Source organism: Calypte anna, chromosome 2 (assembly GCF_003957555.1).
Source record: "Calypte anna isolate BGI_N300 chromosome 2, bCalAnn1_v1.p, whole genome shotgun sequence".
Lineage (NCBI taxonomy): Eukaryota > Metazoa > Chordata > Aves > Apodiformes > Trochilidae > Calypte > Calypte anna.
Window position 1 is genome coordinate 4,595,359 of NC_044245.1, and position 27,071 is coordinate 4,622,429.

Below are 27,071 nucleotides of genomic sequence, written 5' to 3' on the forward strand. Positions count from 1 at the left end.
TGACTGGTTGATGGCCTAAAAATAAATTTGTAACTGTTATAATTTAATCCTGCAGATATAATGCAATTGCAAACACTATTTTATCCTTAAAGTAATATCTAAACTACTTTTGAGAAACAACAAATGTACTACATTCCTGGATAACTATGGCACTAAAATACAGATTAATTCTATGGTTCATAAAAAAGCTATTTCCCTTCAGTATAAAGTAAGTAAATCTCAGTTGTTTTTTGTTACTGTTAAAAAGGTAGAGAAAATGCCTCAATGATCATCAATTACAATGAGTTATTCTACATACATCTGGCCATCTCATTCACATTTGATTTGTAAAGTCTCCTGTGTACCCAGATGTTAATGTTTTCTAGCAATTAACACTTTTTTTTTTTTTTAAATAGGAAAGATTTTTTTTTTATAAAGAGATGAAATGACATGGTCAGAGTAGACCTAGCTAGAAATTTCCCTTTAACATTGTTACACATTTTGATACAAAATTGAGTTTTTAATTAAGAAGCTGGGACATACTTGTCTTCATTCCACATTTCATGGGGTTTCTTTGAACACCATGATCAGAATGTGGTATGTAATTCAGATTACTTAAGATTTCCAGCCCTTAACAATACCCAAAATCATCCAAATCGACTCATGGCCATTTAATCACAGTTCCCTGTTAAAAAAAAAATTAAAAGATTGTAAAGGTAATGTAGAAGTCAGCCTCAGTCAGAGTGAAATGCCACAATAACATCCCTTGGTAGTGTGAACTGAAAGAAAAGCCCACGACAAGCGTGCCTGGGATTTGGAAAACTCTCTCGTGCGACACTGGAAGGAGTGGATGGGGTGATAAAAATCTTTGGATTTCGGCCATTTTTTCTTTAGTTTTAGAAACAGTTTCATCTTGAAAACGCCATAGCCTTGTTTGAAATGAGCAGACTATACAATATGCGTCAGTTAGGGACGATGGGACGTACGGCAGGGACAATAGGAGGAAGTTCTAATTCCATCTGTAGGTACAAACAATATGGGAGTTCAGAGGTGTATCTCAGATTTTGAAGAAGAAGAACATCTGCCTTTCAAATCACCCCTGCTCCTGAGGAAACAAACAGCAGGCATATAGCTCAGAGATTTACACCTATGCTAAATGGTTTTAAGATTATCATTCGGACCTGCCAAAGACTGTGCAGGTGTATTTTGTGTATTGTAATAAAAGGAGTCAGCTTTTAAGTGAAAGTACACTTCACAGCCCAGCAGAAAACAGAGCACATTGTTACCGTGATCTTATATTTTTATAATGCACAAAGACATTCATTGATGACGAGCAAATCCTGAAGCATTTGCTCATTCTGATGCCCTGGCTATCAAAAGTCAAAATAGGCACAATGAATAAATATTTGCTGCTAATAGTGGTTTGTCCATGGATGAAAATGTGCATTTATAATTTTAAAATCACTTTAAAACAGAAAGAGCTGTTAATCTGAAGCCAGGAGATTTTTAAGTACACTGGGTACACAGCCATAGTGACATAACTTACTGACTTCAAGGTACCCACAGCAGTTTCCATTAGGAATCTGCCTCATGTTTCCAATTCTTCATCTCATTTGGGATATAACAAATAAAATAATACTCTGACATTTTAGAAGAGCTGGACAAAACCACCACAGTCAGAAGAAACTGTAACAGCTGTAGAAATCTGAGTACTGATGGTGCCTTGATATAGTAAATGACAGTGATCTGTATGGACTCTATTGAAGGTTTAAAAGTGCATAAATACAAACCCAAAATATAAATATTTTGAGCACTGCATTCTACAATATTATATGATCTGTAATAGGACAAACTTTTTTCTCAGGAAATAACACTGAGTTAGATAAATAAGACATTTCTAGAATGTTTTATATGTATTAATTCTCAATTTACTTATAGGAAAATTCTTGCCAAGGTTTTGATGGAGAACATCTGAGCATTGATTATATAGAAAAGTCACATGCAAACTGTAACACTAGGAATCATTCCAGGCTATCAAAATATGAGTTCAAGCCAGCTATTTACCCTGGAGATTGTTTTGGTCCAGCAAACTAAATCATAGAATCATAGAATTGGCTGGGTTGGAAGGGACCTCAGAGATCATCAAGTCCAACCCTTGAACCACCGTTGCGGTTGCTAGACCATGGCACTGAGTGCCACATCCAGTCTCTTTTTAAATATCTACAGACACAGAGAATCCACTACTTCCCTGGGCAGCCCATTCCAATGTCTGATCACCCTCTCCGTAAAGAAATTCTTTCTAATATCCAACCTAAACCTCCCCTGGCACAACTTGAGACCGTGCCCTCTTGTCTTGCTGAGAGTTGCCTGGGAAAAGAGACCAACCCCCCCTGGCTCCAACCTCCTTTCAGGGAGTTGTAGAGAGTGATGAGGTCTCCCCTGAGCCGCCTCTTCTTTAGGCTGAACACCCCCAGCTCTCTCAGCCTCTCCTCACAGGGTCTGTGCTTGAGTCCCTTCACCAGCCCACTTGCCTCCTTTGGACCTGCTCCAGGACCTCGATATCATTCCCGAAATGGGGGCCCAGAACGGGACACAGGACTCAAGCTGTGGCCTCCCCAGAGCTGAGCACAGGGGCAGAATCCCTTCCCTGGACCTGCTGGCCACGCTGTTCCTGATACAGGCCAGGATGCCATTGGCCTTCTTGGCCACCTGGGCACACTGCTGCCTCCTCTTCAGCTTCCTGCCAATCCAAACTCCAAGGTTCCTCTCTGCCTGTCTTCTCTCAGCGATTCTGTGCCCAGCCTGGAGCTCCCCGGTGCTGCCTTCAAGTAAGATCTAGCTGGTTTTACAGTCCTTTAACTCTGAGGCAAAGCTGCAAGAGAACATTGGTGACTTCTCTTTGTTCATGGCAACAGACAGCATATTAACAAACACACAATTACAAGTCTGCTCCAAAAATAGAATTTGGGTTGGGATGGAGAAAAACTCATCTTCAAGCATAAGGATTTCAAATAATTACAATGGGGATGTGGAAAATGACAGGATGGGTGACTGGCTTACTGTGTAAATGTTCCATAATTATTTTTCTTCTACATACTAGCTCACTGCAAAGGTTTCCAAATAATGTTTAAAAAAGAAGAGAAGAGCCCCTGAGGGGAGGAGAGGAAAAGAGAAGAGAAGGGAGGAGAAGAGAAAGGAGAAAGACAAAAAAAGAGAATAGTGCTGGTTGGAATTTACACCAGTGAAAGCAAGGAAGTGGCTTCATTATTTATTGCTTTTTTCATGTACCTGCTAATTTCACAAAGTTCTTAAATATGCTAACTGAAGTTCTTAAAGTGCTAATAATTTAAGTTCTTAAATTATAATAATTTAAGTTCTTAAAGTGCTAATATGCTCTAGGAAGTATTTCTGTTTCGGAAGGACCAGTCTGATACGAAAAGTTATTAATCTGTACATTCAACCCACAATGTCATTATTTCATTTTTAAAAATAAATTACCCTTCTGGAGTGCAGTATGTCTCCTTCAGCACAGCATATAAAGCAAAGATACTAAACCCAGTTCTCCTTAACTACATTGACCTTGTGTTTAGCAAACAGCTGAATAGTACAGAGTATGACAGTGCAATGACTGAAATTTAGCCCCAAAATGACTGGGTTTGCTACTGCTCTATTTTGTAGTAGAATATTTTCTATTCTCTCACATCACAGGAGTCTTTCAAATCCATATACTTTATGGCTATACAACTCACTTCTGAAATGCTTTGATCTTCTGAAGAAATAGGGGGAAAATGGGAACATGCAGAGCTAATCAATTACTTAGAGTTGCGTTCATATGGCAATTTTTTTTTTAATATCAAAATATGGACAGATAAACATCATGCAATTACTCTGGGATTCTTCACTTTTTTGTACATGGAGTGAAATTGTTACTTCCTAATTTATGTGACCTTGCTTAGATAAATTGCAAAAGAAGGAAGAAACTCTACTGGAAAATGCCTCCTCTTCATCTGATGAGCATGAAGAAAAGGGAGCCTGCTATGACCAAGGCATGGGCATCTAAATGTTATATACCAGGGACCAGACAGATAAATCTTACTCCCAAATATGCCTGCACTGCAGACAGGCTGGGTACATTCTTTTTTTTTTTTTTTTTTTTTTGGATTACAAGCTGAGAAATAAGCTTGCTATAGAACTGACATGACCCTGTATCCAGCCTTGAAAAAAGACTCCTCAGTTGGACAAGCCAATTAAAAGCAATGTGTAAGACAGTTTCAAAGTCACTTTGTTATAATTTTTAAGCTGAACAGTATAAGAATTTAAGCAGTAGTAGAATAGTAGAATAGTAGAATTAGGAATACAGATGGTTAGAAGAAACCACTTCCAAGATACAGAGCAGCTTTCCTATGAGACTGCACAGACCAGGAGTATTTCACCACAAAAGGACACAACTGGCAGACTGCAAAAGAAGCTCAAAACTCCCTCAGTGGTAAGGAGATGATTAAGGAATATTTATTTACTCACTACTTCTCATAACATCAACTAGGCAACACTGCCTAGACTTATTGGGCAACCAGTTCAAGGGAACAAAGGGGAAAACCCTTTCCCAAAGAATGTCATTTACATTGGGGACCTCACTGCCACAGGATGTGGTGAAGGACAAAATATTGGAGGGATGGAAAAGGGTTTAGAAAAATTCATGGGGGGTAGGTTCATCGTGGGCTAATAAACTCGATGGTGCAGATACAACTGCCAGCTTAGGAAGTCTTGGAATTCCTGACCATCGGAAACACGGAGAATATACCAGGAGGATAATTGCTCTACACTCACTCCATTTCTTAGGCAGTTTCCTTCAGCAGCCACAGATTTCCAGTAGCAAAGGCAGGCTAAAAGATGGCAAAGACAGATGGACCTTTCCTTTGATCCTATGGAACTGAGTCCTATGGAACTGAGGGGCATTTAAATCCACGTATCTCAGACACTTCTCCAAACAACACTCTGTGGTGATGTTAGCCATGGTGTGGACTTCAGCCATATCCTGTCCTGGGATAAAATGGAGTGTGAAGAGGGAGAAGAAAGGAAGATGATGTTCTCTGCACCTGGGAGGTAAAATTCAGTCATTCCAGTTACTCTGTTTCACAGAAATCCATGTGTCTTCCTTGCTTTCCTGACCTTCAGTGATAGCTTAGGGACCTTAGATAGTCACACTTTGACCAGGTTTATTGAATCATGGACTAGGTTCACTGATACACTTGAATTTTGTTCTAATATTGTCCTTTAAATTGAATAACTCTTCTCAGTCCTTCCTATTTACTTAAAACTGCTACCCTCCTATTTTTAAGAAAAAAGTTATGCCCCCTCTCAAACTTTATTTTTTAGGCTGAAAAAATAACAATTTTTGTTCTTTTGTAAGACATATTTCTCATTCCCCTTGTCTTCCTTTTCCCAACACTTCTCCCAGTTTTAATCAGTGAACTATACTTAGCATGGTATTTCAATGAGGACACATCAGTGTCTTGCACAATCTATTACTATTTCTTCACCTCCTGCAACTATTTATGCTGATGCACCCTAGGAGTAGATTCATTGCTATTCTATAATGCTTGCTCAAAGTCACTGTGTGCTCCACTTCTCAGGTCCTCATCCTGCCTGTTACAACACATGGACACCCACCATACAGCAGTGCAGTAATCTCTGTCTGCATGACCTTGTAGCTTCTGTAGTTAAAAGAAATTATTTTTTTATTTCCCCCATCATGAAGCTGAGCCAACTCTTAGTACAACATGATTTGTTCTCTGTATTAACAAAGCTTTTCAACTTTAAGTCATCAATACATTTCATTAGGCCACTACTCCCTTTTTCCATCACTGCAGGGAACAAAAAAAGAAGTTTAACCCCTGAGTGATCATAGAGGAACTCTATCAGTAACCTTCCTCAAGCTGGTAACTCTTTTCTGAGAATCTTTCCTTTATGACCTTAACAATACTTAGAAGATCTTTCATTTTCACATTAGCAAGTGACGTGTCATGTGGTGTGATACCAAACACAAAAATTGTGTTACTTTTCCATTAACTAATTTTATACTGGTTTTTTTTCCAGTTTAACTAGCAGTCCTCCTCCAGGATCTTAGAAGATCTTTCATTTTCACATTAGCAAGTGACTTGTCATTTGGTATGATATCAAATACAAAAATCTCATTACTTCTCCATTAACTAATTTTATTCTATTTTTTTTCTAGTTTAACTAACAATCCTCCATTTGGTACTCTAATTGCATGATTTACTGAAGTTAATTAATCTATTTCATTTCTGACCTTAAAAAAGCAGCTCTTTTGTTAGAGTAAAATATTATTTCAGTCTTGTAAAACTTTTCTATAAAATCAGAGAGCATCCCCTGCCATTTTCAATTTATTTCTGCAGTTACTCTCTTTTCAGAATTTTGCCTACAGCTTTTCAACCTGCTGATACAAAAGCTATGCAGCTTGGTCTGCTTTTCCATCTTTCTTAAATGCAAGCATTGTTTGCTCTGACACACTTATATGGTGACCCCTATTATGAAAAATTATTAAGCATCCCTGTCATTGTTTCTGTGATTTTAGATGCTCCTTCAGTATTTGGAGGTGGAGAGCATCCCCTTCTCCAGACTCACTGCACCAGAGATGCAAGGTACTGAATGTTATAAGGGGGCAAGTCAGATATGACAAATCATGTAAGCTTTTAGGATCAAGTCCAGTCATAAAGTCTGACAAAGCAAGAGAGCTGAAAAAGCTTAATAATTTGCAGAAGTGTAATAATTTGCAAAATGACACTTGGTTTATTTCTTCCTTCATGTTGTTTAACCATCATTTTTTTCAGGCTCAGTTCTATCTCCCCAAAAACTGATTTCCATGCATTGCTTCAAACTAGTTCTGACTTTGCACCCTGTTCTCCTTACTAAGATGTAAGGAAGAATATTAATTTAGATTTGGAGCATTCTTTACATTATTCCTAACATCAGTCACATCCACTCTACACAGAGACTTCACATATTTTCTGATACCTTTTTACTGATATGATAAGGAAATTGCCCGTTGTTTTATTTTGGTGACTCAAGATCTGGGTCTGACCTCATCTGAATCATGTTATTTCTGTATTTTCCAACACCAAGACCCAAACCACTAATGCCAGAGCTACTTGGTGCTCATCATATTTATTTCATTCCTTTGCACACTTTAAAACTCAGAAAATTCTCCAGAGAATGACCTGATAAGTTTCCTTCTCTTCAGGCATGTTCCTCAGCTTCATAATTTATCCTGATCTGTTCTAGAAGGAACCAGACATTGTCACCCAGACAACCTGGGTGTTTTTCCCTGTTGCTAAAAGATATTTTTCTGTTTCAGATTTACACCAGATTTGCTCCACTTCTGTCCAGTTCTCTGTTCTCTGGACCAGTGCAGGTGTCAGACTTCCTGAACTTTTTTAATAAGAAAAGAGACACATAATGCCTGTCTCCATAAGTTGTGAAAATGTAAGTTGTTTTGTTGTTTTTTTTCCCACTGTTTATTTGCCCTATTTCCCAATATGTCAGTCTCTTACAAAGGAAGATGTTAAACAGAATCAGTATCACAGCATCTTTGATTTCTTGATTCTCCCCTTTTTTGTTGAGTTTGGTTTAATTTTTTTATTTTCTTTACTGCTAACCTTTGTTTCTTGTTCTTCCATGCATCAAACTTCTTCAAACCTAGCTGATTATTTCTTCTTTGCCTTTGTGGTCATCTTTCCACCTGGGACACATTCCTTATCTAGCAAGCTATATAGCTTCCTTATCTTCAGATCTTAGTAGAGAGATTCTTCCATATTTGTGTTGGGTCACACCCTACTCTCCTTTCCTGTGTCTCTGTTTCAAATTCCCATCATCTCTAGCTTTATTCTTTTGTCCCTAGGTCTCCTCTTTTTAAAGTGTTATAAGGTGACATTTCATCCATCAATATATTCCACTGCATATCCACTTTTGAAAGAATATAAATCTCATAACTTCAAATTTCAGTTTTGCATCCTCCTTGGAATATTGCTGTCTCACTCTCTTCTTGTCTGTCTTTGAAGGAAAAAACATTAACCTCTTTCTAGCAAAATCCCTTCTCTATTGTCTCTCAGCAGCTGAAGCTACAACCTGTGCTTCATTTTACATTTATTACTATAGTTATTAATGTAGCACTGAACAGCCCAGCCAGAAGGGCCTCTCTCTAATTCACACAACAGAGATTCAAAGACAAGGAAGATGCTGAAGATTCTGAGTTGCATGCAACCTATGAAGCAGGAAGCACAGGAGTTCACTTACCCAAACAAACAAGGGCTCAATTCTTCCCTAGCAAGGACTGGATCCCAAACAAGCTCTCCTATGTCCTCTCCTCCCACTGTTCTTGATAAATATAATCTCACGCTTCCTCCATGTTGTAAAATCACAAATGGGTCTTGGGAGAGGGCTGAGATTCTCAAATACAGATTTTTCAGTATGATCAAGCTGCTTGTTTTTTAGTACTGTAACGTAATTGACAGCTGTTTCCCCTTAAAAAAAATAGCTGCTTCCCTATCTTTTTCAAACACCAAGAGGCTAAGCCATAAAAGAGATGATGACAGGTATTTATATTATGTAAGAGTAAACACGGAGTGAAAAGTGTTCACATGCGTAATTTCCCCTTGCTGTTGGTCTTCCAGGCATTCTCAAGTTGGGGCAGAACTACCTCTGAAAAAGTTTTCCCAGAAAACTGGCTCAGAGAAAAATACATTTCCATCAAGGACTGAGTCTGTCCCATGGGACTGGATCTTCTCTGTGATGATGTAATTGCTTTTACCATTGGACAACCCAAATGGCCACTTCATAGAAAGCCTTCCCTCATCAGCCATATAGTATGAGGAGAGTAAGTGCATTTTAGGGGAAGTCTAAATTAGAGATTGGCTCTGAGAGAGGAAAAGGTGTCAGTCAAAAAAAAAAAGTGGATTGAGGGTGGAGGACCCAATGTTGCACCTGCAAGTCATACCCCAACAGAGCATCGCTTTCTTTTACAAGGTCCTATGTGACTGGAAGAGTTTAAAGAGTTTAAAAGTCAGGTAACAGGTCAGAACTTGAGATATCCCACAGCAAATGATACAAAGAAGGGGACAGAAAGGATATAGGAAATTGTACAGAAAAAATGGCTTGATACAGATTAATATAATGATGATTATTTTCTCTTACACATCTCGGTAGAAAGTTGTCTTATGAGTAAAGGCAGTTTTCACAGAGCTTGGCTTTCATTATGTTTTAATTGCACTAAAATTTTGTATTTTTAATATCATTATTTGAGATTACTTAAGATTATTTATCACAACAGAGCATACAGTTAACTGAGAGTATTTATTCTGGCTTTGCAGCATCATGGAATAATCCAGATGAAAATGGACCAGCAGATCATGTCTGACAGGCAGGTGACATCATGGCTAGAGATTCAGTAGTTAATTAACAGTTCCTTTTCTTATTAATGGCACCTCATTCCAGCCACAGTAAAAAACCAATGTGTTTGCATGCTTATAGCTCACACCCAACAAAAAATATACTTAGTGGAAGCTCTTTGATAAATCTGTTCCCACAGGCTCCCCACTTGCCACATGTCCCACAGTTCTATGCAAACTCTCTAGAGCAGGAATTGTGTGGCCACTGATCTTAAGGCCAGGTAGAGTGTGACTCAGTGTAATTGCATATTTACATCTTCTTACCCTTCAGCAATTCTGAGATAACTTCCTTTCATCTGAAAAAAGGATGAACACAGCCCTACAAGTTACTGCACATATGGCTATGGCTACTGGGGAGCTGTAGGTGACTCTGGATACAGCTTTACTCTTTCTGACTCTTTGGAAAGGAAATTTCTGATCTTTATTACAGCCCATAGGTATTACTGTACTATAAATACATAAAGTAGATATGTAACACTATATCTGACAGTGAAATGCTGTCCTATGGAGGTAGGTAAAACCAAAACTGCTGTGTTTTTCTAAAAATCAATTTACCAGCTGACCAAAGCAGGAAGATTCTTGGACTATGGCTTGCAGCCAGACAAATAATTACAGAAATAAAATAAAGTTGACAAACAGATATATTTGAGCATAGTACACAGCATTATAATGATTATAATGTATATATTTTTTCCCTGGAGAATTTAAAAATGAGCTTTCTGAGATAAAAAAGACTGCTCAGGAAGGTGCACTAGTCCTATAAATGCTGAAGTTAATGCTCTTAAGAGGCATTGAGATAAATCAAAACTTCTCTCTCCTATAATATTCCAAGTGAAGCTTGGCTTCACTTATTATAGGAAGGATATTTTTTGAGATGGAACAAGTATCCTGGACAGCTACTGACATGATGTGATGCTTGTGCTTGTTTATTTCAAAGATGGATTAGAATGAAAGATGAAGGAAATGAAACTTCCACAGCTCAGTAAAGTAGTACCACAAGGATGAAGAATAAGTGCTCATGGACACAGAACAACAGATTTTTCATCATGTGATCCCACTTGGTAAAAAAAAATATTAATTTGTGGAAGATTTCATAGAACTAGATAAATTACTAATAACTAAGGGCAGAATTCTTTGGTGTGGGAAGTCCTGAACTCATAAGGAATCAAAATTTGATTTATTCCATTTAATAAAAAGGTATTGGATTTTGGGAAAAACAAACAAACAAAAAAAAGAAGCAAACAACAACAATAACAAAAAGGCTAAATGAAACAAAAAGAAAAAACCCTCAAAAACTCTGAAATTGAAACAGAATAAATAATTTTGAAATGGGGCTGCACACATTTCTGGAGCAGCAGAGACTACAGGAGGACAATTATTAGAGTTCTGGGATCACAAAAAGGAAAAAGGTGTTGATGTCTCTTTTCCTAGGTTTATAAGTGGCCAAACTTAACAAAGCACACAACCTCCTCTTGACTTGCAAAATCACTCTCCTTTTTTTTTTTTTTTCCCCACAGATAAAGCCAATCTTTTCTTTGTTCTCACACAAACTCTTCAGAGTAAAAAATGGAAAAGACACCCAAATGACCAATGCTGACTCTATCTGTGATCTGCTGTCAGTAAGGGGTAAATTGCCCCTAAGACAAAAGAGGTTGCAATCCCTGGTGATTCTACTGGTCAGCAAACTGGGGAGTAACAGGAATCTGTATTTCAGATGCGACTTTATTGTCTCCAAGCAGCCTGAAAATGTCAATACACTGCTTTTCCACAGAGGAATTTGACCTAAGGAATTTCCTCATTCAGTGGGGTTTTTGTTAGGATAACTCTAGTAATAGCAGGTTTATGCAACAAAGTTAGAGCACTAAGAGAAATGTGGCAAAAAAAAAAAAACCCAGACAGTGTGACTGGTGGGTAAGAAGCTGAAATTTATTGAATCCATTCAATGAATGGATCAGAACCAGTCACATCCCACTGTAACAATGTTTTTTCATGAATAAGAACAGTGAGGAAGATGCCAAGTGTTAGAGGTGATGGGGCAGCAGCCAGCAGAGAAAGCTTGTGCTGTGGTTCCAGAATTTATTTTCATTTTAGTAGGACTGTGGGGTTTGCTGGAGCTGCCATTAGTGGCTCAGTGGAAACCACTCCTGAGATTCATAACTTTCCTCCATGCCATGTGCCATTCCCAGATGCAATAGGGAAGAGGGATTTGCAGCACACCTTTAAGCTCAGTCTCTCCCAGGTACATGGAAAATATCTTGTAGCTCTCAACTACATGGAGATCTTGGTATAAAATTTACACATTCAGGAAGATTAATCCCCTGAGCTAGTACAATACACTCAGTATTTTTTAATTTTTCACTGGTAGTAAAAAAAAAAAAAAAAAAAAAGGGTTACAATTGTTAGTGACTAGCATTCCTTCCTGTACCAAAAGCAACAACAAGTTCTCAGCAACTTCCTCAGGAATTCTCACTCCTCTTTGGCCATTTGTTATCAGTTGTACCAGTGATGATCATTAAGTGCATGGAGTATGATAAACTCATTACCAAAATCTACAAAGCAGTGCAAAGCCCTGCATTTCCTGGCATGCAATCCCATTAAATCAAAGTACTTAAGACTGGCAGAGATTTAGAACAACTGCTTGACAGACTGAGCTGAGATCTGGAATTTCCGTTTACATGAAAAATCAGTAACAATGCCAAAATGATGGAGCCAGACCAAAAATCAGCCCACCCCACCATCCAGGCAGCAGCAGCAAACACCCAGGTAGAACATAAAACCTGGGCACAGGGAGATTACACATAGATAGGTGGTTTAAATGTGCTAAAGTCTCCATGTTCCAGTATTTTCTCTAAATATGTTTCAACTCTTCATACTTTGGGGCTACTCATCTCCCAGTACTGAAAATTACTTATGCCATTAAAAAAAATGTACTATGATTAGTTTGAAAAACAAAACCTGAGCATTCCCATCAAAGTCTACAACTTTTTAGATGCTTAGAAATGATGTACAATCACTCCTTGTTCATCCTTATCCTAGATGTCCAAATTAAAGCACATCCAAGTTATTCCTATCCAATGCTGAAGAGGGAAGATTTCATCTGTCACCATACAGCACCTATTCCACACTAAAAAGTAAAGTTTATTTTTATCTTCCAGTGTGTGCTTGTTCTAATGTCTTTACTGACCTGGGGAGACAAGACTATAAGCAAGTTAAAGACATGGGAAAATCATGTACTTATAAAAAGATTTTATTTTATCCCATTCTCATTTCTTATTGATGTAACTCTCAACATTGAGCTGATATAGTCAGATAGTTAAATTACTAGTAGTGGTAGCAGAATTGCTCTCATTTTTTATGATAGTTTATTTAAAGCCCATGACTAGGTAAGTATAGCTGAGATGATTTTTGATCACATGAAATTATTTGCATTATTAACACTAAATTTGATCTCCCATTATATTGACCAGAACTCATTTCACCACTTGATGCTTTCTGTTGAAAACCTATATGAATAACTCATTCAGATTATCTTTTTCCCTAGGGGAGATAAGAGAGCATTTCAGAAGGTTATCTATTTCATGCTAAAGTAGACATGAAAAATAAGTCAAATGAATGCCCTCAAAATAGTAAACATCTAAGATATAGAAGTCTTCTAGTTCTCCCTCCAGAATAAAGGGAAAAGTCACTGCCCACAGCAATTCTCACCTTTCTTGACACTTATTTTCAGCTGGGATTACTTTCTCTTTGAGAAGCTTCTCTCTCGTCACTGATTCCAGAGGCAGCTGAGAGGATTGAGACTTAGATAATTTTTAGAAGATTAGACTTAGTTCATTGCTGGCACTATGAGATCCTTCTGAACTACTAGAACTTTGTCACAGGTTAAAGAAGATGTAATAGGTTCTGACCATTCAGCAACTACTGCAGGCAGCATTCCTCAGCTTTGTGGCATGGTCACAACTGCAATTTCTTATCCATCTCTGCAGACATGGAAAGCATCTGGCCACAGATGTGACAGCTCTGAGGGAGTCTGTAAGGTTTGTGGTCTCATTATCCTGAATTTCTTCTAAATGAGTTCTGGATGGGTTGAGCTGCAGAAGTCTTGGGACAGTGGTACTTATCCCCTGATTAGTTAACCTCATCGACTAGTCCACATTCAGTCCTCTGCTCCTTAACTTGTAATAAATGCTTCCCCACAATATAAAATAAAGTAGTATCATTTTCTTTTGATTGTATCCTGAAGTTAAAGCTTCACTGAACAGTGAAATTATTCATGGAAGATATGGGAACAGTTTTGATTCAAAGAACCTTTCCAGTAGGCATTAATCAAAACACCATTTTTCTCTCTGGTGAACCAAATAGCTTTTGGTTTCACTGGACATACCTCTGCATCTTATGTGATGTTGTTTTATGAAGACCATGGCTCCATCCTTGCTCTTCAACTTGCTTACAAGAAATGCCAGTTATTTAGAGAAGATTTACTTAACAAGAGACAGCAGAGAGTCAGCGTTGTGGGCACATGGTGAAGAACCAACCCAAAGAGAACCAATTCAGCCTGATTTGAGAAATTAAATATGTCAGGTTCTCAACTAAAGTTAAATAACCTTTCTAGCTTTTTCAATAGAATATGCCCACAAAGATGAGAACAACTGAAGCTTCCATAGAGGTTTTTTTTCTTCTTTAAAAAAAAAAAAACAACACTGATTTTCTCTTGAAAAACTGAGAAATGAAGAAGTCTCAGGAAGATTGATCCCTGGATGAAAATTCCATTACCTAAAAGAACTCTTATTTGTCTTCAACTATTCATCCAAAATTATGCCAACTATATAAATAATTACTTACAATGCTTGTAGCACTCATTAGATGGTACATATTTCTTGATGTTAGGAGCAGAGACTTATTTTTCTTGATAGTTCTAATGTCCTGAGAAGTACTGTGACACAGCCATTCAAATATATTACCAGGAAGTACATAAATTTAGTTTGTAATTCTAAAAAAATTTATGCAAAGGTCTGAAAACCCACTCAGCTGTGCCTACTGAAAGAGAAAAAAATTCTGTTTCTTATATAAAAAAGACAGATAGCAATGCAATGTATTCACAGCACCAAGCTAGAAGAGTACAGTACTTCAAAATTAAGTTTTGTGAGAAAGTCCTGAATCTTCCTCAAAAGATACTAAGATCTTATAAAAAATACTGATGCTGTGGATCAGATAGTTAAAAATATTTAGATACCTAAAAATGCAAATAGTCATCCTAAAGAATTTTTACGTCCATTTTAGACACTTATTTCCCCCAAAATACAAACACAGATGATTGATTGGGCCTGTCATAATTCATCTGTTAGGAACTGAGAGGTGATGGCAAAACCAAATTCCTTGCTATATTATGAAGGAATGGTTCCCATTTTGTAGCAAACAAACCAATGCCATCAGTAGCAACAAGGAACACTGCTGCTTTTGGGGATCCTACCAAATGCCAGATATATTGTTACTTGCTTAAATAAATATACTAATCTGGCCCTCCCTGCTGTGGCCAGCTCAAAAAAATCAGAAGAAATGATGTATGCTCTAAAATATCACATCATTTGTTTTAGAGTGTAAAAGTGAAGTTAAGCCAATGGCCTGCAGAATTATTGTAAGCAAAAGAAAGGAAGAAATTACAATGAAACCAAAAAAAAACCAATCTGTGAACACCTGTAGGAAACTCAGCAGGTGAGCAACCGAGTGCATATCACAAATTTGGACTAAGTAGCTGTTTATTTTCAAGACAATACAGAGATGTATGAAATAAATCAAACCCATGCTGCTTTCAAGCACAGCTGCTCTGTTCATGTCAGATTTTATTTCAAGCTGTCATGGAAGAGTTCTTCCCATTTGCAGAGATTTTTGCAAAAGTGGAATTTGACAAAATGAAGAAAGCTTTTATATTCTGACCCACTTTGATACTCACAGCACCACAGAAATATGTTTAATCTGCATAAAAGAAGAATTAACTGCAATTGTGCTTGTGTATTCTAAAGAAGTTGTAATGACTGCCTCTCTGATAGGCTCAGCATATTCAAAACATCATTAAACTGGAAATATATAACTATTTGAAAATTACCTGTGCCTTATTCACTTTATACTAGACTGCATTTATCATTATCTTTGACAAAGAAATTGGAGCAGCACAAGCAAGTTAGTCACCCACCTAAGAGAGATACCTAAAGTGTGGGAAACTAATTGCTCTCTAAAGGAGTTGTGGTTTTAGCTGCCAAGAGAAGGAACATAAGCAACTGCCTTAAACATGATACCTAATGTAATGGAGCCATTTATATCAGTTATAGTGGACCAACCACTGCCTCTTTAGCAGCATACATATATATATATATATATGTATATACATGTGTATGGACACAACTGGAAAAAAAAAACCAAAACAGGTTCAGCTAAGTAAATTTTCCCAACTTCCTTAAAAAGACCAGAGAATGAAGTGCATTCTGATATTTTTGTTACTTTTTACAGCTTGTTTGCTTTGCAGTTTATGAAAGAGGGATAGAAAGGTACTCACAGATTGATAGATCTTGACAAGATGACAGACACAGTCAGCAGGATGCAACCACAGGGACCGATTTCAAACTGGAGAGAAAAGGAATGTCATTATTTTGTTTGTTCTGTTCATTTTTTGCCCAATCCCAAAGAAACACAATGCAAACTAAAAGCAGAAAAGATCGTTCTCATTTATTCTAAAACTGAATTTGATGTTCTCTTTGTTAAAATACAAGATGTACCCATAAAGTGTTTGAAACAAGGTTAAGAACACATCACATGAGACTGATAAACACAAAAGGACTGGCATGATGAACTTTACCAGGCTTAGTATTTTCTCTCTACACAGTACCTGGTGAATATTCTGCTGAAGAAATACAATCAGATCTTCATATCTTGTGGCACTATGTAGTATTAGCTAGGAACAAATGAAGGAAGAAAGAGAAAAAAGTAACTGGAACAGTAACAACTGATTTTCATAATATGAAAGCTGAACTAAATGAGCCAAAATTTTAAATCTGACTGAAAAGGTTTAAACTAACAAAATGGGAAAAAATATCTAATGAAATTTACCTCCTACTATTGTTACTTAGGAAAATATTTCATCTCATCATGTTGTATATTCTGAATTTTTAAATACTGCTTCTTATTGTTTTCAGGTTCATTGAACACAAAGTTTGATTCAATTTTAAGCATTACTTATGCAGTGAAAGACCATTCCCAGAACAAATATAGCAATACTGCACCTTTAGAACAGAGAAAGTGGGAAAACAGCTCAGGAGTTTGCACTTATGTGGTGAACCAGCTACAGCATGCATGTAGCAGAGCAGATTTGATCATAGTCAGAAAACACTCCCATGATTTCTCCTATTTAACCTGAATTTCAGGAGAGTCCACTGGTCCAGGTCCTTACTTCAATATTCTATGTCTATTTTTCCACTTTCAGATTTTGATAGAAATGATGCTCTTGTGGATACTGTGTGAGGAAGGATCAAGAAATCTGAATTAAATTCCTTTCCATCACATTCTGACTGGCTACATGACTTTTGATAAGCACCATGATGGTGGTAGCTTCATTCTAGAATAGCCAGCAGCTCAGCATTATGTTAATATGTTAATAAATGATCTGTCTTTTCTCCCTGAAGAGCATGATAGCTGAGTTATTCTGTTGCTGCACTATTTATACAGTGTTTGTACAGTATATAGTTATATTTTCCCTTCCAATTATTCCAATGCTGTCTGGTTCTGAATAGCTGTTAACAAACCATTCCCCCATTTAGCAGGAAAAAGTAATATTTCTTTAAACCACTAAAATCCTGGCTGATGTTATTACTGTTTGAAAAGCCATTTGAGAGCTTCAGGTGGAAATAAAGGCATAACAGGGAAATATTTTGCCATTTGGGGGGGTTTTGGAGGGAAATAAAATAACAAAAAATTCTTTGCTACTGCATTTTGATGCATTCAGCCACAGTGGTCAACCTGAAAGGATCCAGGTTCAGTTTTACTGCACATCAATAAAAGGAGGCACAGCTTAGAAGCTTGAAAGGCAGGCTGAACAAAAAGGACTTCAGAGAGCTCAGATGACACTGGGATGACACAGAGCCAGACAAACTACAGCATTTTGTTGTTTCTTATTGGGTTTTTTGTGTCTCAACCAACTAGTTCAACATAAAGGATTTTAAAACATTATCAGAGCAAAGGAAATTATATTCATTGTAGTAAAATAGGCTAGAAACAGGATATATGGAGAATGTTACTATGAGTAACACAGAGCCTTACAGTTTCTAAGATTCCATCTGCCTTGTACTTTCCTATGGGAGTGAACTGTTGTCTTCCTGATGGCCTGAAGAGGACATTCAGACAAAACCAAAGCTCATGTTAAAAGGAACAAAATGGCATTAAAGAGAAATCAACATGGTATATGAAATGAGTGGTGAGACAGAGATTTTATATTATTCTTTTAGCCTCTTTTTTTAAAAAAGACCTCCTGCATAATAAGTTCATAGTATATATCAAACAAACTTTTATCAATGAAGCACAGGCTTTAGCTCTGTTGTGCTCTCTCAGACTGTTTAATACAAATCACCAGTTTCTCTATACAGAAAGAGGAGGATAAATATAGGATAAATATAGAGGATAAATATAGGATATAATATAGGAGGATAAATAGAGGATAAATATAGGCTTCAGTTAATGACAGTTTTTATTGAGGAAGAATATTAGAGCAATGACATTAAAACAAGCAGAAGAACATGTGTACCATTTCATCACAAAGGAAGCATTTTATGGATGTAAAGGATGCAAAATATCACTTGAAAAATCCTTAAATTTGCTACTTCTGTTCCAGGCTTGAAGGAGTTCTGTGCCCAAAAAGCTTTTCTGTTACTTTTCAGCTATCTTAGCTGATGTAATAAAAGAAAATACCTCTTTTCACATAACCTGTCTCACATTAAAGTAATCAAGTGCAGCCAAAGGGATCTGAAATTTAGGAGTCTTGTGAACAAACAGTCTAATTGCATAGCACACATTAAGTACCTAGTAGGAAGCTATAGCAAAAGGTAATAAATCCCAGCCATAACAGAATATCCTGCTGTACAAAGTTGTTGGACTAAAATGCTGCATCTGGAAAAATAATTCTTTGTAAAGATTTTGGAAGAATCATAGCCTCAAATAATAAATTCATAACAAATCCACAGGATCTTTCACATCAATTTCAAAGGATTTGACTATTCCCAACTACTGGGATGGCAGAAATGATATTTTGCTTTTCTCCCTAAGCTATTTTTGGTTCCATAAATACATCTTACAGCCCCTTTTGCAGCCTATGGAGCTATATAACAGAGACAAGGATACCATTATTGGACAGTACCTAAAGCTGCTTCTCCTACTTACAGGGCCACAACTGCTTTCTCGTTGCCTCCTGCACGCCACAAAATGTCTGCAATAGCCATGGTAAGGCACTTGGTCCTCTGAGTTTCTGAAGGCTGGAGACAACTGCAGTCCAGGAAAGACAAGAATCAGACAAGTACCAGTATGATGTACTGGGAAGCTTAAGCATTAGAGGGAAAACTGTCCCAGTTACAGGATATACAGATTCATAGCATGCTTGCAGCTAAAAGAACAAAAGCATTTTTTAAGAAACTATTTAGGTAATGAGGTTCTGGAAAACTGCTTCCGAAAATGATTATTTATTTTAGTTCTTTCTATAACCAGAAAGAGACAACTTGGTTGGCCAACTCAAAAGAAACCCAACTCTGTGAGCTGAACCAGAAGCTAGCATTGCTGTTGAGAAGACACACCAGATATAAACACAGAGCTGAATTTCAAGCTTTCTCTGAAGATTAAGCACCTGAATGAAATACCATGAGCACTCACTCTGCTTGCAGTATGAAGACTTCTCAGCATTGGCCTAAGAAGGGGATGGAAGGATGTGGTGCTGCTGCTCAGCACATAAGGAGGGAGATGCAACTGAAGGTGCAACATGGTCTTTCTGGGACCATTCTTTGAGGTGAACCATCAAGGCATTTAAGAAGGTACCAGGGATCTTCCTGAAGATAATCAGATCCAGTGAATAGACCTTTATCAAGAACACCTTCTTTAGGCTGCTAGTAAAACCAGCTGGGTACAGTGGGCAGGTCTCTGCTGAAGTCAGGAGCAAAATAGTAATTTGAGGGGAGGTCATTCACCCAGGTGAAGTGTTAACAGCAGGGTGGGATTCTGGATGAATTTGTGATGCTCTTAATGATGGTTAGATTGGTGGTATGGGTACTTAAGGTAAACAATTGTTACCTTGCTAACCTGTGTCTATATGTTCTGTGAAACTACCCTTGTAATAAGCTGAATCTGGGAAATGAAATGCTCAATCTTTGCTTTTCAGAGGTTAACACTTAAAATAGTGTCTGATTTATAAGTAAGCATTACAACAAAACTATTATTATTATTAAGAGCAATGGACCAAAATCAAGAGAAGACTAATTATAACGTATGAGCAACAGGAACTGATTATACACAGATCTATAATTATACCCTGAAAACTAATCTGCTAAAAGAAATAGCGGATGTTCTTTCAGAATAAGTATTTATAATTGGTTGGACAAAAAAACCAACAACAGGTAAATATACTTTAGGGAACAATACTCTATTGGCTAATCATGGATAAGAGAAGCTAATCTTAAAGTCTGCAATACATTTGTTTTAATATCTGTAACAGGATTGTTTTAGATATTAAATATGACTTTTCATTAATACTTTAAAAATGAAAGGTTTTATTTTGCTTTTCTCAGAAATCTACATTATAATGTTATGTACTACTAAACTTTATCTACCACCTGCAATAAGCACTATGCTTGTATTTTTAAGGTATGTCCCAAAGTAGTGACCTAAAGCTTTATGGTAGCTGAGCAACTATTAATCTGTGGAGCCCCACTATTTCTGGAATATTTTCACTTAGATGCTTGGCTTGGAACTTACTCAATGATGTGCAAAAGTATCATAGAATCATAGAATCATAGAATCCTTGGGGTTGGAAGGGACCTCGAAAGATCATCTAGTCCAACCCCCCCTGCCAGAGCAGGGCCACCTAGAGTACCTCGCATAGGAACGTGTCCAGGCGGGTTTTGAATGTCTCCAGTGAAGGAGACTCCACAACCTCCCTGGGCAGCCTGTTCCAGGGCTCTGAAAAGTACAAAATGTTTACAGTAGTTTATTGATTCAAAACATGTAAGCATAGTTCCTACAAACTCCCTACAAACTCTTGTTTTGTGAAGTCTTCTCATGCCCTCTGTTATTCCAACTTCCAAGATGCAAATGGAGAAATAAAGGACCAGGAGGCTAAAAGTAACATGATGGAAAATTGGCAGATTTAAGAATAAAACCCAATGTCCATAAGCTTGAGGAAATGGACAATAGATCTACTCCCCTGAGTAGCACAGAACTGGTATTTTCTCTAGTGGCTTCAAGAATGGCAGTGTTTGAAATTCAGATATTATCAGTCTTAGAGTGTTCTCCCATCATGGGAGATGATGTCAAAACCTGTTCCCAGCATCTGGGTAAAAGATCTAATAATTCAAAAGACTAAACAAGAAACAGCAAACATCAAAAAATTAAACAGACTTTCAAGTTCAATGTCTGCCTTGAATATTATGTTCATTTAGAGAATGTTTCCCTCTCTGAAGGATGTGAGATATGGGAAATAATTGGTGAGAGGTTTCAAGTAAAAAAAAATACAATCCCAGCTTTCTCTTATCTCTGCCTGTGTTCTAATAAAGACACTCAGAAATTTATTTCCAGAATAGCAACTCATTTGTGTGTCTGAGAGTGGGAGCAGAGTAAGAGGGAGACATGATAATGATTTATTGAATGCTGAAGACACCTGAAGTCAAACTCTTACTGTGAGTGGGTAAATAATTTGAAAACTCAGGTTAGAATTAGAAAGGAATATTAATCCTCTCATTTCAAGCTCTGAGACTTCCCTAAGAGTTTCTGCCTCTGGCAAACAGATCAGAGGCATGTTTGTCTCATGAATAAAACAGTCCATCTTGCTGTTCATTTTTAGGAGCCTGAAGGCTTTTTGGTATTTCTGTGCATAAAGAGCTCATGTGCTAACCTGGAATTCCTTGGGAGACTTTCTGCATATTTCAGCAGCATTTTTCATATACAAAATATGTAAAAAACATCATCTTTTAAAACCATGAGAATAGTAGGAGGAGAAAAATAGGAGAGGCAAAAGCTGCTAAGTACACAGGATAGGTTGTAGCTGGGATGACTTTGGATATTTACAGTTTAAACAGCCTGGACTCAATCCAATTCTGACTGCCACAGGATTTTATGACATTTCTGATCACTGAACCATGCTAAAAGAGAAAAAGGTTGACATCTCTATTTTAACTAAGGATGACCTGACACTCAAAGGAGTGATCAAAGGCTGTCCTCCAAGCTGAAACAAACCCTTGTTTTTCACAACCAGAAATTGTTCTTCTGTGAATTCTGTGGAGATTCCTGGTCATAAAAACTGAATATGTGCTGATTTTCTTGGATGGTAGTTTCTGAGGTTTTCCTTTTATGTAGACAAAAGCTTTACTCTCTCATGAAAAGTCTACTTTCATTATAATCTGAATTAGAATAATGTTTTGGTAGCTAATTTTTGAACTTTAAAAAGCACGCTCTGAACAGCAGGCCTTTGATATCTTATGATATTTTATGGTTCTGAATTACAGACAGATGTGATGTACTGAAAAAACTGAACAAAAGGAAAAAGCTAAGCTTCACACAGCAGTAGAATTAACCAGAGGAACACTCTGCACACATATTAACCACTGACCCCACCTCTCCATCAGTCTCTACTTATTGCCTTTAAGTGACTTCAAGGAAAAGGCAATTTTTCGGTGGTGAATTCACAGCATCTCCTTTATTTGCCCCTTTTCTTGAGGTCTGCAAGCAATCAGTGCCCATAATAACTAGAAACAGCCATAGTAGGAGTAACTATAAAATGTTCAGTATTGTTTTTAGACTCTAAGCCTGGTTTTAAACATTTCTAATGGCTTACTGGGTGTTTCAGATCAGGACTGCCTACTCACTAGTACTCCTGGACCTGGGCACTCCTGGACCTCTAGGGACTGGAAAACCTTTGATAAACTGTTACCTCCCATCCTGTGTGCTGAAGACAAATAATAACATTCTACAGATGCTTGTTTCTTTCCGTTGTTGATGAAAAACAGCTCAAACAATGAATTTACACAAAGTGCCAGTCAACACTAAGGCAAATCAACAGAGACTCCATCTCTTTCCTAAACAGTTTCAAGCAGGAAAGTGTATATTTAAGGCCCAATGTTTATCTGATGAAATTTTTTATATTTTAAGCTAATAAATTGCAAGAAAAATCTCAGCATGAAACCTTTTCTTCTGACTGAACTGGGGTCAGTGTATTGTTCACAAATAACACGAGGTGGTGGCAATGCAAACCACTAAAATTGTGTTACCTCTATTCATCAAACTGTACCTGTAAAGCACAGGAAAGCTTTGTGATTTCTTTTCTTTTTAAATAGACTTATTCTCTTCTTGAAAAGAAAAGGTAACAACAAGAATTGTAATCAAATATTTTAGAGATTAGCATTTAACTGAATAAGCTCTGTTACTCCAGAGAAGTGAGAAGTACATTAATATTTATAGCAGCCCAATTTTCCTTGAGACTAAATCTAGTTACCAATATTCCTTTCAAGTAAGCAGAAAATACACACACAGAATTTAAATTCAAATTCTATTAAGAAGCTTAAAGATGGAATATCAAACACAGTAGTAAGAATAACAATTATAGCTGTAACTAATTTTTCCCCCTCCCTGAGATTCTTAGTGTGAGAGACAGCATGAATTTCGTGGTCTTTCAAACACTGACTACATTTTCTTTGAAATTACATCTCCATGGGATCTCAAAGTTTAATAATTTTCCTTGGCTTCAGTTCAAGCTGTTCGATTTTTCAGAGGTTCTTGGGTTAACTATAAGCAAGTAGTTACACAAATAAAACACCAACTTCTAAATTCCTGCAGGTGAAAGGGGAGTAAACACAAGTAAACCATACACTACTTGATTTCTCTCTCAGAAATAAAGAGAAGTTCAATCAGTTCCAACTCAGAAAGCTCCTGAGTGGCTGCAGCAGAGAAAATAATTTTTTTTTTTACTTCTGTAGGGAGAACATTTCTGATGTCAGTTGCTGACTTACCGAGTGTCTTTATTCTTGTTACTGTCTGCAAAGAGAAGCTGTTGTAGGACACAAGCCTGAACTGCAGCCAGAACTCCACATGGGCCACCCTGAGGGGAAGAATGGAACACTCCATGAACAAAAAACAATTTGCACTCTTTGATGATGGTGAAAACCTTTGCAAGCCATGTGCTTCCATTCAGGCTTAAGCCATTCTTTCATCTCTCTCTTCCCACCCATGACTTTGTAGTGCTTCCTGTTGCTCTATTTTTAATTTTATTTTATTTTTTTGCAAGCCAATGAGAATCAGTGTTACTAACCAGTACTGTGTTTTCCACCTATTTTTCTTGAAAAATACCTAGACATGTATAATGCCAAAGGAAAGGGTTTTTTAATATCTGTTCTGTGATTATGAAAACAAATGTCAGCAACACAGACAATGGATCAAAAGAAGCATGACCAGCAGGTCAAGGGGGGTTATTCCCCCCATCTATGAGATTCCACCTGAATTTCTGTGTCCAATTCTGGGATCCCAAACATAAGGAGGACATGGGGCTGTTGGAACAAGTCCAAAGGAGAGACACTCTCCTATAGAGAAAGGCTGAAGTTGTTCTGTATAGGCAACAGAAGGCTCCACAGAGACCTTCCCATACCTGAAGAGGCTCTTGGAAAGGTGGGATGGGACTTTTTATAAGGGCATGGAGTGATAGGATTTGGGGTAATGGTCTTAATCTGAAAGAGGGGAGATGTAAATTAGATACTAGAAAGAAATATTAGACTGTGGAATGGGTTAGCCCTGTATTTCATTCTCCTTGCTAATTCACTTGCAATCCTTGCGTGACCAAGAACTCTTCCATTGGGTTAACTATAGGGCAGAGACAGCTGCACAAGTTATCCTGAGAAGCAAATGCTAATTTTCTTGTGTAGAAAACTACTTTACTTATCATAACTCTCCTTCCCTTGTCACTCAGTTCCCTCCCAGGTGCCTCGTATCATCTTTACTCTATTAGTTTGCTGAGGAGACAGAGGAAAAACATCATTTGTCTGGAACATCCATGCATGAATAGAGCATGCTATGCAGGACATCAGACTAACATCACAGATAGCATAATATCACAGATCACATGGGTAATACTGGGAATTACTGGAACTTAAATCACCATATTAAATCCCACAGATGGTGCCCCAAGTCTCTGTCACCACTTGATGCCATTCTCAGATACAGATTCATTCTTAACATTAGGAGCTCCACTACTTTACCACAGGTTCTTCCTAAACCAACACCCCACAAGCTGAGGTATCAGCACCAGCTTTGTCTACAGAGGTGAAGTATGAAAAACAATGGGACTAAGAAGGTGTGGGACAACCAACAGATCTTCTGGAGAGTCTGTGCTCTGCTTTTACCCCATGCCAAATTTACACAGTTGTTTCTCACCACAGTGTGAAATTAACTGAGGATGACACTGCAGTCATAGAATCATAGAATTGGCTGGGTTGGAAGGGACCTCAGAGATCATCAAGTCCAACCCTTGAACCACCGTTGCGGTTGCTAGACCATGGCACTGAGTGCCACATCCAGTCTCTTTTGAAATAGCTCCAGGGATGGAGAATCCACTGCTTCCCTGGGCAGCCCATTCCAATGCCGGATCACTCTCTCCGTAAAGAAATTCTTTCTAATATCTAACCTAAATTTCCCCTGGCATAACTTAAGACCGTGCCCTCTTGTCTTGTTGAAAGTCATCTGGCAAAAGAGACCAATGTCCACCCGGTTACACCCTCCTTTCAGGGAGTTGTAGACAGCGATGAGGTCTCCCCTGGGCCTCCTCTTCTCCAGGCTGAACACCCCCAGCTCTCTCAGCCTCTCCTCATAGGGTCTGTGCTCAAGTCCCTTCACCAGCCTGGTTGTCCTCCTTTGGACCTGCTCCAGGACCACGATATCCTTCCTGAACTGGGGGGCCCAGAACTGGACACAGTACTCGAGGTGTGGCCTCACCAGTGCTGAGGTCAGGGGCAGAATCACAGTCATACGCTACACATCTGGTTTCCTCTGTAGATCACAACCAAGCTGTGAAGAACTAGTTTAGGGTCAGGCAAGCACCTCTCAAAAACCCTGGAGGAGATTGAAAAATGCTGCCAGCATTATTATTTTAAAACAGAAATGCAGTCAAAGTGATCAGTTTAATTCTCAGGTTGCCTTGAGTACAGCATCAAGCCTTGCACAGAGAGACCTGCAGTATGCACAGCATGCAACCCTGAAAATAAAGGTCCTGTAATCAAGGAATAGGTTAGATAGTTATACCTTCCTTTTTCTCCTTTATGTTGTACACACACACACTACAAATCTATATTTACTTACAGAACTAATGAGTCATTAGTCTGAAATACATTAGGGAAAAAAGCAAGGTTTATTTCAGTCCAACAGGGAAAGCCTCCCAGTCAAACAAATTAAAGAAACCTTTCCCAATATCTTCTTACATCACCACAGAATCTTAATGTGAGTGAGAATGATAGAATTGTTCAGTTGAAATGAATTTTGGAACTGGGGAGGAATATGATTTATTATCTGAAACAAACACATCTCTGAAAACACTCTGGTTTACCATTCTTGTTGTGGAACTTCCAATAGGGAATTTAATGGCCTGGGAGTCACTAGAAATGATGCCACATCCATTTGCAAGCAGCAGGGTCTTGAAACACCAAAGTAACATTAACTGTGGATCAGTGAACATCACTGCCATGGTTCCTTTTGGAGTTTAACATTTAATATCTCTTTTTTTTTTTTTCTGCTCAGTTTTATTTGAACAAAAGCAGCTTTTATTCCGAGATTATCAGCCTAATTAAATATTTAACTCGACAAAGTAGTTAATGTTTATGAGCCACTGTCCTTGCCCCAAAGCCTCTCTTCCTTTTATTTCTGTATAGTACATCATGATCTCCTTCTCTCAGACCAGATAAAGATTTTCTGCATCAGTGCAGAAGCCTGATGAGTGTTTTCTGAAGAGGATCCTGCCCCTTCCATACTCTTTACTCAAGTCCTCAGATTCTTGCTTTTAGAAGATCCCTCGTACAGGGATGTTGCAGAAATGTATGTACACAAACACCTGTGCAGTCATGGGGCAAAGACAAAACCATTAAGCTGCAGCTGAGGAAGATGAATTTTTATGATGGATTTGTTTGATTTTGGAGACAATCACACGTCCTGTGTTCCCTGGTCTGAGTTAACACATCGGCCAGCTAAGAAACCAGGCTGATATTCTGCACCCAGCATCCAGAGCAGGGCAGTCTGAAGCACAGTATTCTGTGACTGTAAAAGTCAGGTGCTCAGGCAAGGTTGATAAGAGATGAATAAGTCTCCCACTGAATGCCCTAGAGACCTTTGTCAGCACCAAAAATTTCTGTGGATTGGGTA

The 27,071-nt window shown here is 37.9% G+C and overlaps 1 protein-coding gene across 1 annotated transcript in view; it reads right to left on the reverse strand.

The window, feature by feature from the left end:
- The window catches only part of MINDY4 (MINDY lysine 48 deubiquitinase 4), an 84,991-nt gene that overhangs the window by 23,916 nt on the left and 34,004 nt on the right, over window positions 1-27,071 (reverse strand). Inside the window, exons 10-14 of the mRNA XM_008502212.2 lie at window positions 23,684-23,772; window positions 18,861-18,962; window positions 17,748-17,811; window positions 16,321-16,386; window positions 15,991-16,058 (exon numbers count right to left, since the gene is read on the reverse strand). Of these exons, the coding sequence (XP_008500434.2) occupies window positions 15,991-16,058; window positions 16,321-16,386; window positions 17,748-17,811; window positions 18,861-18,962; window positions 23,684-23,772 (389 nt within the window). The remainder of the gene's footprint in view (window positions 1-15,990; window positions 16,059-16,320; window positions 16,387-17,747; window positions 17,812-18,860; window positions 18,963-23,683; window positions 23,773-27,071) is intronic.